The following is a 12,321-nucleotide window of genomic DNA, read 5'->3' as shown; positions in this document are numbered from 1 at the left end:
CGGGGTGTAGAGCAGACATCAGTCTGTCGCAATTCTTGGACTGTTTCGGAGAAGGGCCCTAAAACAAGACTCAGAAAGGCGACTGTCAACATGTTTATATCTTCGAATGTCTAGTCTAAAAAAAAAACCGTTTACACTAAGATATGCCGCCGACATACGTGACATTTCTGACGAGGCCCCTTCCACGAAAAATTGGTTACAGTGTTAGAAAAAAGTATGGGAAGAGACATTAAAGGATTTAATGGCCATTTTTACTGGAAACTATGCAAGATTTATGTTTTATTATTTTCCATTCGTGAGCAATGTTTTGTGTCAAGCAGTACCCAGTCATTGGGTCCTTTTCAGGTACATGCGATTCATGATCTATTGTATTCCCCTGCAAGTAGCATTTTTCTGGGTTGAGACAGGCAGAGTGCCCTTACCTCTAGACAAACTATATTATTTTTTTTTAATATTTGAGGCTATGCTTCAGTTATGAAGCTAAAATAAATTTCACATGCAGACAATCATCTAAAGTCAGATTCGGTCTCTCTGAACTTTCGGCTCATATCTCGTTGAGTGTCCAAATAATGGACTCGTGTTTTGGCTGCACGGCTAGTGTGTGTGCACACATCGGTGATATGCAGTGCTATGAGAGCACCACCCCAAGTTTCTGCAACGTATTAATGTTTCCAGCTTGCAGGAATTAAGTATGTCATGGCACCTTGGTGTGGGCATTCACCAGTTCTGTCGTTCCTAAGCCTTTCCTTTTCCACTTGTGGTAGGGGTGCTCGCATAGCCGGCATTGCCGTCAGGGGAGCAAGCGCAGGAGAGATCTCTCCGGGACAGTACTGGGTACGTACACGTGTTCCTCTCGTCCACCGGCACCTTTGCGTCTTGGACATGAGCTTGCCTACGGTGCCTTTGCACATACGGCAAGCCTGTACCTTGTGCCGATACTTTACGGATGGTAAACAGAAGAGTAGGGCTTAGTGCTCGCGCGTGGTCGTACTGCATCGTGCCACACTCATCGGAGGCCCAAGCTGATGGAAATTACCCAAACTCTGACATGTGGGCTCATTGGTTATCGTGAAAGCAAGCTGCATAGCCGCGGAGACTTTTCCTAGAGGCATGTCGGGGGAAGGTATCTTCTTGCAGCAACCTGCTAGCGGCGCCCGTCTCTATTATCGCCCTTGTAGCGGCTCTAGGCGACGTTAGGGCCAGGAATCCACGAAGCCCATCGACAAGTACGTCTAGTTGAAGGAATGAACGAAAAAAGGGTTTATTTGACATTAGTTACAGGGCTCCAGTTACGGAAGCCCACTCCATGTCTAAGCATTTTAAGCGTCCGAGTTCCCATCAGGACACGTCGGCCCCACTGCACGAAAAGTCTCCGCCTTTAATGCTGTCGTCTTCCCTAGGCGAGTTGACTGGGGAATCTGAGGACTGTATCGCAGCCGATCAGAATCATTGAATCGACTGCGATACCACGTCCATGCTATCGCAATGCTCCACAGCATCCCCCTCTCCAAAGCCTCCGCTAACCCAAAGCATAGAATAGGACACAGGATAGCAACCTGGGAATCCAGTCGGCTCCGCTCTTCGGTAGCATTTGACACTGGCCCTTTTCATTAGTTCAGCCTGTCAGGTAGTGGTGGTGGTGGTGGGGGGGGGGGGGGGGGGGGGTGCCTTTTGTGGACCCATCAGTAGTCTGTGTGAACACTGCATTGACTTCTTGGTAGGCACTGATGGACAGGTAGGGGCTGCCTCGTGGCAAACATCTAAATAACCCTTCTGGCCATGTTGCCCTTGGTGCAGGTGCCTTTCGATTCCCGTGCTCGCCTGGGACCTGGCATTTGTGCAGTTTTTGGTGCCGCCAGAGACAAATAACTTCTGCTAACTCAGGGCAATACTGTGTTCTATTGCGTGTGTAGCGCTCAATAGCCCACTATAGCAGCCCATGCGTGCACGCACCAGCCTGCTAGAGTACACAAGGCAATGGCTGACATGGCTCTGTGGCTCGCAAAGATCGAATCCGAGTGGTCAGGTACTTCTGCGATATACTAGACACCCCCACAAGCTTCAAATGTGGAACCACAGAGAATTCGGAGTTTCTTTTCAAGGAACTGACTTTCACAGCATACTTAGTGGGTTCACAGCTATGCATTAATTTTTTCTGTTTTGCTTTGGTACTTCTTCAAGGAGCCAGCAGTGCCACTCCCTTCTTTTGAGGTTACAAGGATTTCCAAGACTGTTTGCTGCATGTTTCACCTCATGCTTGCCCATGTTGTTTCTCGCCTGTTTTCCAACCTTTATCTCTTCACTGCTCAAAAATTGAAAAAGAAAATGCGATTGTGGGATTTTGCATCCTAAAACCACAATCTAATTATGAGGCACGCCGCAGTGACAAACTCTGGTTTGATTCTGATCACCCGATTTTAACGTGCACCTAAATATAAGTACACAGGCTTTTTTTTTTTTGCATTTGGCTACATCAAAATGTGGCTGCCGCAGCTAAAAACAAACCGACAAGCTTGATATTAGCAGTGAAATGCCACGAACACTGGGCTAGAGTGGCTGGTCAACCCCCTATCAGCTACACAAGCTGACCAACCAGAATTTTCACTCGTTATGTTGGTCCTGCCTTCTCACTCTCCCTTGGGCTGTAACGATTGTAGACGATGATGCTCGGAGGGAGAAAAAATGAAAACAAGTAGGGGTGCATGAATATTGAATATCGGCAAATCGAATAGTCAACAGAATAATTTGATTCACAAATCGAAAATCCATTCAATTTTTCGAAAATTCAGTATATTCGATATCTTCAGTGTGGGAACTCGCACAGTGCCCGATGTTACGTGCTCTGCGGAGCCCCTCATGTGCAATGCTGCCAAAGTGAGCAGTTCACTTCATTTTCACTGGAAAATAAGCGCTGACTGCGGCACGGATGGGCCGGCCCATCTGACGCAGTAGCAGACTTCGTCAATGCAAGCCCTTCCCGGCATCTGCCCAAGGTGTGGATCGCACACAGTGCCCAAATGCCACTGGTCAAGTCACATGATGCGTGGTTCATTGGTCTGTCACGCAGATTGGCTTTATGATAGCCCACCTGCCGTAAGCTGGGATAATCCTGTATTTAGGAGGAAAATTGGAAAGCAAAACTTTATGCAATAAAAAAGATTGCAGCAAAACAGGTCCACTATTAAACTGAGAACCTCATTGGTATTCAGTACAACAGAATGTCATTAATTCATTAGTTTCAGAGGGAGAAAAGCACTTGATCATATTCAGCAGAAATACTATTCATAAAAATATTTTCCAGACTATCATATATGTACTAGAACTGAGCTGTTTTTAGTGCTTGCATAGTAATTTGGTGTTCCCTTTAATAAGAGCAGACTACTGTATATCTTGATTTCTATTACCAATGTTATTGCTAGCTTGATACATTTTCGTTATGCAATGCTAGAAGACTCCCGAGCCAGTACAGCTCCACATTTTTGTTTTTGCCCAAAATTTGTAAGCACTAAATTGTGAAAATTCTTTTTTATATCAGATTTGCTATGCGGCTTTTTTTTTCTTGATTTAATTCAATGATACATTCGAAATCTATTTGGAATTCGCACACCCCTAAAAACTAATCTTCAAATGACACAAACAGGACCGTAAAAGAAAAGTGATATCACACGGTCACTGACTTCCAAAGGATGTTTCGTTTTCCACTGTGCAAACTACACCCAAAGAAAATACAAGCAAGATGGCCAAAGACAGACAGCTAAAGTGTTAAGCATGAGACAGACTGCTCAACAATGCACTTATCAACAATTATATTAATCGAAAACAAGAGTGCAAGTGGAAGTCATCCTGTTGTACTTCACTGATAATTGCTTTTCTGCACTAACAACTGCTTTCTGTTGATATCTTTGTTTCGCTGCTGAATGAGTCAAGCTCTAGAGATCAGAGCGAGCCCTATCACTGATAACAATGTTGAGTTATTCTCTGTGCTGAAACTGTCGATTGTCTGTAAACCCCTTGTGTTACACACATCACACTTCAAGGTCATTCCTCCTCCTCCCGATTGATTCCATGCTTTGTTGTTTCAAGCTTGAGATTAAGTCCCTTGTTGCCAGTAAATAGCTATGTTCTTTTGCTCCATGTTATCCTGCTGTCATTTGTGCAGTTTCAAGTCTACTTCGAACAAACTAGGCCCCAATTCATGCAAATGCAAAACAGGGGCCACTAATAAAGAGCTATCGAACTTCTGCATTGTAGGTGTTTTGTGGAAGTCTTTTGAGTGGATAAACGGTTGTGCCCTCAGCAAAAACTCAACTAGGTACATATGGCCTGGTGATATTAAAGGTTGATGCAAGTTATCAATTTTTTTCATTACTTAGCAGTGCGAGTGTTACTTGTTACAAAAGGTGTTTCTGTGGTAACATCGCAGACACCTCAAACGTGGTTACACAAATGGAGTGAATAACTGCGATCAAGTTGTTTACAAGATGTCATGAGTGAAGCAAGTATAAACTTACTACAAACTATCATAAACAGGTTATACGCAAAGCCTAGATGTTGATATCTAATGCAAGTTAATGACCAATTCAGTCCAAAGAAAAGTTGATGTGGGAGGGTATCAGTGAATACCAAACAGCATTTCTAAGCATTATAAAAATTACCTAATAATGCAACTCAGTCTAAACACACATGTAGAATGCTCATTTTATGGCATCTCAAACAAGCAATTTTTTCTAATTGCACAGTGAAATGTTTGTGCCATGGTAAATATACTGGAAAAATCAGTTCTGTTCAAGAAAGTCCTGAAGCAGAACAGAATATGATACATGCATCCTATAACATATCAAGTCTTAGTGGCTTGTGTCTTGCAGTTATTAAGCACATAGCACAGCTTTGAAGAACTGATACTGACCACAACGCAGTTTTCACTGTGCCTTGAGAAATGCATCTACTCCAATTGTAACAGCACCGTAGCTTCTAGAGAGGTGAACACATCAGTGTGAACTAACAGTACAAGGAGCAACAGCACAGGTAGTATTAAAATGTGGCATACCAATGCTGCTATCTGTTATGCATACCACTTCAAATTACGGTGTTTAACAAACCAATGCAGCACAAAGGCTACGAGAGCTACTGTAGAGGCGGAAGGCTTTTCAAGCACACCATCATCATAATAATAATCATAATCATCATCAGCAGCAGCAGCCTATTTTATGTCCACTACAGGACGAAGGCCTCTTCCTGTGATGTCTAATTAGCCCTGTCCCGAGCCCACCGATTCAAACTAGCACCCGCAAATTTCTTAATTTCATCATCCCACCTAGTCTTCTGCTGTCCTCGACTGCGCTTCCTTTCTCTTGGCCGCATAGGGATCTTTAACCTTTCATTCACGCACCTGTGCATACCTTGTCACGCCCGAAATTATGCTGCAGAACAATGTCCCCTCACTCCCTGCCTTTCGTAAGGTAATTAGCAATCATAACCTCGTGTCCTGGTCATGACACTCATACACACACTTGCCAACCTGTGAACTTGACAATGTGTAAACAAATCACGCAAACTCGACAATATGGGAGCGGAAGGGGAAAGGGCGTACGCGAGGAATAGCATGCATTTTTTTAAACACGTGCACTGAGCACACACAGGCACACTTTATTAACCATTGTTTATGCTTAGGTGCAGCACACGAGCAGCAGCAAAATTACATCAGATTTGATAAGTAACATGTTTGTAGGCGAGTCTCGCTTGAAGCGATTTTGCCATTGCTGATCTCACTTGCTTATGAACTTTTATGAATAAAGCAAGCTCAAACCAAGTACTCTCTGGCTTATACAGCGTCTTGCCCTACCATAAGAGGGAAAAGACGGTGCTGTCATATTTTCTTCTTGGCATGGCTTTTCTTGCAATTTTGCACCGCCCCATTTTTTGAGAGGCTTTTGCAAACAATTTATTCTTCGTAACACTTGCTGCAGCATTTGTAAAATTGTTGAAGCCCAAATTGATAGAGCTTATGAAAAATTCGGGAGAGTCGGCAAGTACGCCGATGTTCGTTAAACTAAAATTTCATGTCACATTTTATTTGTACATGACATGTGGCGTGAGAAAGCTTACAGAATGGTGTTTTCTCAGCTTGCGTGCGTCCAGTGCGGGAAGCCTGCGTGGCTGAATGTTATCCAAATTCAAGTGCTTCTTGTGAACTGGTTTACAGGATCCTGTTCATAGAGCAATCCACAGTACATTTTGTTCTTATTAATACGCTAAATATTTTTATCAAAATCACCAATTAGCATAATCATTTTTTGTGTTGACAACTACAAGAAATCTCGTGAAATATTTAGAAATGTATGGACAATAAATAATATTTAAATTTAACGTCCCTTAAGGTGTTATTTAACAGAAGCCGAAATTAATTCACCTTGGAAAAAAACTAGAGCATGCCGCGGGCAGAAGCGCCCCAAGATGCCCAGCAAGGATTAATGCGATCCTATATTGAAGTGCACTAGTGCTGCGTGCAGCACCCCCTTTGAAATGCAGCTGCTGCAGCCGGGAAATGAACCCGTGACATCAGCGCATTAGGAAAAAGCCCTGGCGATCGAGCCTACACAGGTGCCACTCGTAACTTTCTTCAACGAATCAGAGGTAGACTAGCAAAAACAAACTGAACTAAAGGTCATATATAACGCAGGCCAGAAACTACAAAGCACCAGGTTGTATCTGTTTCTGAACTCGTAGCTGAACAAATGCTGCCATCTTACAAGTAAGATTTTGGAAGTTCTGAATTGTGATGGCTCACCATGGCCTGAATCAACAGGTCTTTCACCTCCTAAGGAATGTTGATGACCACAGCTCATCATGAGCTGTTGCTATTTGTTTGCTTATGATAAGCCTACCTCGTCATCGGTATTCCGGAACTTTTCTAAGAGTTTTTTCCATACGGAGAACGGGAAACAGTGTTTTTTTTTTACGATAGAGATGCCAGTAGACATTCTGTCAGCATCAATGTTTGTTGAAGTAGATTTTCTGCCCTATTTGTCATATTTCTGTGTTTAAACAGTGTTATTGAAGGATGCTGTGAGATATATAAGGAAAATCATGACATGGACTAGCACGCAAGTGGCGCATGTATGTCTCATGATAGGCAACTCATTTCAATGGCCATTATGGATGCATTTCAACTGTTCTCTGGGCAATAGACCCCCTTTGCCACCCATGTACAACGAAGACTCCGTTCCTCATTTTCCGATGCGGAAACCCCGGACCGGAACAAGGACCTTTATGTTGAATACTGTTTAGAAAAAAGGACGATGCACCTTCCTGCAGCCACTTCCATTATCATCACCAGGTTACCATGCGATTTAAAGAAGCAACCTTATGTGTCAGAGTCAGGAGACAAGGTAGTTCACGTTTATATAGATACGAAGTGAAAAAAGATGATCCATTTTTATACACTTTCTTTAATGAGCACTTAAGGGGTTAAAAACACTATGACGGCCTGGTAAAAAACTTACCAAGCAGGGTCAGGTCAAATGTGGAGAGACACCGATTGAGCTGCGAAGCCTCGGCAACGTCAACACCGACCCTTTTCCGCCGAATTAGGGCGGACAGGAACGATTTCCCGCTATCAGCCATGTCTGATGACTTGCTGCCTTCACTTGCAACTGCAACAAAATGTGCATGCAAACATACTAATGTGAACACATGCCATCGCATCAGCCCACAAATGCACTGTAATGTGGAGATTGCTTATGGTTGCTTATGCCTGCTGACTTTACAAATATATAGAGAGAAATAGCAACAACAAAGACGTGGAGTCGATGTATTATACCCATGCACTGTGCCAACTACCAATCAAAGCTTTAATTCTTAAGAGAAAAAGTGCATATGAGAGCACACAGCTATAGTAAGCGAGTGGGCAAATGCACTGAAAATGTATCCAGCCTTTGGGACAATTAAAATAAATGAACTTAAATTGTAAAAATTTCAAAGCAAGGCTGCTAATTGGAGTTTCCAAAACGGTACTCGTGCAGTGGCCGTGGTGTGGTTTGTATCGCATGTCAATCAAAGAACAGCCATCAATGTGGCCTGCACTGGGAGTCCAGAAGGCTGTATGACCAGGGCATCGGCGATGCCCAAGTTGGTTACAAGTCATCACCACGAGCAGCCAGCAGCACAGGGCCGTCTAAACGTGCCGCCAGATACCGGCATTGGCAAAACCAGTGCAGTTACCAGAACATGTGCCAGATGTAATAAAGTGTACACAAGTGCCAAACTAGGGTAAAGTGAAACACTTGAGAAGGCTTGGGTATATTGTAGCAGAATATATAGTAAAGAATATAGTGAAGCAATTTCAAAGTCTTGAGTAGATTTCGAACAGTTGCAAAACAGACCTAAGAATTCTAAAGGGTGTAAAAATTCCATTGCAGAGCCTCGGTGTCTTAGACGTACAAGTTTTTTTTTTTTTTTTACCTATGCAACTCAAGGTATTAGAAGATCCACAAAGATGAACTAAAGCAGTACAGCTTTCGTTACTTCAAGACAGGAAATCAAGCTCCTTTGATGGTAATGACAAAGATGCAATGCTGACCCAATTTGCCAACACATTCAAGCTACTTCAAAGGCTTCCAAGATTGGCCCAATCAGGGTGTCCCAATGCCTGTTGTTGACTTGTTAAAGGGACACTAAAGGGAAACAATAAATCAGTTTAGACCAATAAAGCATTGTTTGAGAACCCTGCAGGCAGTCATTTCAAGAAAATAGTTTGAATATTAGACGAGAAAATGAAGGTCCAAGTATCAGTATTTGAATTTCGTGCCGAAACCCCAGCGCCGGTACGTCAGCGTGACGTCAGGGATTCCAAAGTATGTTTTCGCATTTGGGCCACGTTGGCTGAATAAAGGTTCCTGAAACTTGCCATGTTTAATATTTGGTTCCTTTAGAACACAATGTAATCAATCTGTATCGCTATATGCAATTAGTAGGCCCTAGAAGATACGATCGAAGTCGAAGGCGTCACAGCCCCCAGGTGCGGGAACTTAAGTAGGCGTTGCCACCTGTATTTCGTTCTTGCACTTTTTCTGGCTTATCAAATGTCTTATCGTTGTAAGAGTGGCGTTTTTGGTGTTGTAGAACGGTAATTTACTGATGCAGAAGAAATCATTTTTTACTTTAGTGTCCCTTTAAATTTACAAAAAGCAGGTACACAATCACAATCCCTGCACTGAGATCTCTTGTTGCTTTGTATGTTGTTACAACTCTGTAATCCTGTCACTTAGGTCCCTACTACTCTGCTGCATGGTACTGTTTGCTGCAAGGTATGAGAATCTTTTACATTCCAGGTGTTTCTCCGCACTGAGTTGGCAAGAGATGCTGTATGCAAAACAGTTATGTGGTTTTTCTTTTTCAGCTCTTGCTTCCCCTAAATTTGTGATGCCCTGTGTTAAATAAAGCACCAGTAGTTTATTATAAGGTTACTAAAAAAGTTAGATTTGAAAAATTTGTGGTTCAATAAATCTTCATGGAAATTTTATCAGGCAATATGAATAGGTGACATGCATACCCAAATAATTTACTGGAATGGGCCAAGACTTGAGCACTATATTGTGGTTCTTCGGGGCAGCAAGTGGTTGCTGACTGAATAGTGACTTAATCATGTTATCACTGCCAAAACAGGCTCCTTGTGTCAAACATTGCATGAAATTTTCAGTTCAGAGGTGCCCTTTAGGCAGCTGTAAACTGAACAGGTTTGTTAGCTGGCATCTATGAAACCAAGTATCCTACAATAAAAAGTGTTTAAAATAATGAACAGAGTAGTGAACAGATAACAGTAAAGCTCAATTAAGCAATAAGCTTTGGCACTTTATATCAAGCTTGAACTTCTTTAACTTGAAAATTTGTTTAATTTGAACAATTTTCATTATCAGACCAAACTTGAATGAACGAAGTTGTACTGTACAATGGAAAAACAAAACTACTGGAGCAACCCAAAAAGACAGTACAGTGAAAATCAGTCACAGTTTGACGTAACAAAATATAATGAGACATCTTTCAAGGCTGCCACTTTGTTTCAAGGTCATGACAGCTTTCACTATGCCGTAAAAAGCTTATTCAGCTATAAAAATGAGCGGTACCCCCTTTTTAACCTCCACTGAAATCTTCCTACTTTAGTGCTCCCCTTTTAACTGCTACTGTAGTGCTCCCTTTTAACTGCCCTGTCCCAGGAGTCTTACTGCAGTCTTATGAAATGAGTATTACTGCACTAAGTGGCCAAGCCTAGTGCACTAAAGTAAATGCAGCCTCGGTGGGAGACATTCTTTACTTTACATTGTTATGGTTGAGATAGGATTTAACTCCAGCAGCCAATAATACTAGGCTTCACTATATATTCGACTGCAAGGAGGTGCAAAAAAAAAATATGCTACCACTATGCAAAACTGATGTTGAGCACAAGTGCTACAGATACCTTAGGGCGAGTAACTCAAACTACTCTATTTTTTAAGACACTTGCCTGAACCATAAGAAGCTTGAGCTGTGGGAAGCTCGCGTAATTACTACTGCCACAAGCAATACATTGAATAACTGACTATTGAAAGTCAGATATTTGGTTTAATAAGTTTATTTAAAAAATATGTTTTGCTCATATTATACAGCATCATCAGTGGCATGACCTCTCAAAATATAGGAAGACACTAATGTGCTCTTGAAGAAAAAAACTGAAACACTTACAAGGACAGAGGAAACAATATGTACCTTAACCTTTTCAAAACCATAGTTTACCTAGAGTAATACACTCATTGTTCAGCGTTTTCAAATTTCTGCGTGTTGCAGTATATATGTTCAAGTACACATATGTGAGTGCTGTTAAAGCAACACAGATAAGCTCAAATCACAATAATTCAGCCTCCTAGAGTCTAGTTTTTGGTTAAATCGTGAAAAATGGCCTAAAGTATAAAACAATAGTGTCAGAGCCCAAGTTCCTCTGTGGAGAGAGAAATCTCGCATTATCACATCGTGCATATTCAAAGCAGAAGCACAAGGCCAAAATTAGGTGCGCCATCTCATGATGGCCCCCATCAAAATGTAACAATATTAATGAGTATGTTTTGCCTGTTCATAAAGCCAATGATATGCATAAGAAGTGCACATTATTGGCATCACATTTGTGGCATCATGGCACTTCTTTGCGAAGTCGAAAAGTCAAGCTAACAGTAAGCTTTGTTTGAATTGAATGGCAAAATGCACTGCAGACATTGTGGGTCGGCCTAGATTACCAGATTTGTGCCGGTCGAGCACAATTTTGAATATATTTTTTTATTGTACCAAGTTCATTGTACAACAAGAAGCAGAGGCAGTGGGTACAAACGTAATCTAACAAAGGCAGTTTTTTTTTTCTTTGTCAGGAGGTGTGCTATTACTGCACTTGAACTGAATTGGCCGAAAGATAAAAACACAAAGCTAACAAAAGGAGGAAACCCTGGGGCATCTCAAGTGGCCACGTGTTTCCTAGATAATTTCTGTGCAGGTCAACAGCAATAAAAAAAAGATCATGGCATGGACTTGACTTCCGAGCATTCTTCCCCGACTCCCCCCACCTCCCTATTTTGTGCCCCAGCTGTCCTTATGTGGTTCTGTTAATTTTTGTGGCTCTTTGGCCATCCCTGGCCCATGCATCATAAAACTCGAATAATCATGATCACCTGCTATTATTTAGTGCAGCTGGCACAAGTAGAGCTCCTCATACTTGATTATCATGGTTGCACTGGAGGCAGCTCTGCAACAATCCCTGCCTTTTCTTTTAATTAAAATGAACACACACACATTGAGACATCTCATAATGGCAAAAGATGCTGCTTTTCAGATAAAGGTATGGGTGTGCAAATCATCTTAATTTCAAATACAAATTGAATAGCCTATGTTACTCGACTCAATTCACTATTCGATGGGGCTTTTCAAATATTTGAAACTTTTGCATAACGAATCAAATGTTCTCCCATTTGATTTAGCTCTTTAATTGTTCTGGTCACTGTTCCTAACAACGAATATCTTTCTAGTCATTATAATAAATAGCTGAAAACGTCTACTGCACGCAATCAAACCTAATATTGGAGCAAAAGTGTGATAAATTTCATAATCGTGTGCCGTGTAAGCATTAACTTGATATGTTGCATAGTCGCTCAGGGAGCCACACTTCTCCAGCTAGAACAGCGATCACTCAAACCGACCAGACAGTCCCAGGTATGCAAAGAAACTGCTTGTTATTTTTTACAGACGCTGCATTTATGCTCTTAATAAAAAACGCTTCTCGATGTGTAGTGTGATGGCAGAATCTCT

At 41.9% G+C, this 12,321-nt stretch overlaps 1 protein-coding gene across 3 annotated transcripts in view; it reads right to left on the bottom strand.

Annotated features, from left to right (window-relative positions):
• LOC135915920 (cationic amino acid transporter 2-like) overlaps window positions 1–12,321 on the bottom strand; it is a 146,813-nt gene that overhangs the window by 82,505 nt on the left and 51,987 nt on the right. For all 3 annotated transcript variants that reach the window (XM_065449109.1, XM_065449110.1, XM_065449111.1), the window contains exon 2: window positions 7,503–7,652. In XM_065449109.1, coding sequence (XP_065305181.1) covers window positions 7,503–7,652 — 150 coding nt within the window. The remainder of the gene's footprint in view (window positions 1–7,502; window positions 7,653–12,321) is intronic.

Source organism: Dermacentor albipictus, chromosome 2 (assembly GCF_038994185.2).
Source record: "Dermacentor albipictus isolate Rhodes 1998 colony chromosome 2, USDA_Dalb.pri_finalv2, whole genome shotgun sequence".
Taxonomy (NCBI): Eukaryota; Metazoa; Arthropoda; class Arachnida; order Ixodida; family Ixodidae; genus Dermacentor; species Dermacentor albipictus.
This window is presented reverse-complemented; position numbering and strand designations above follow the sequence as displayed.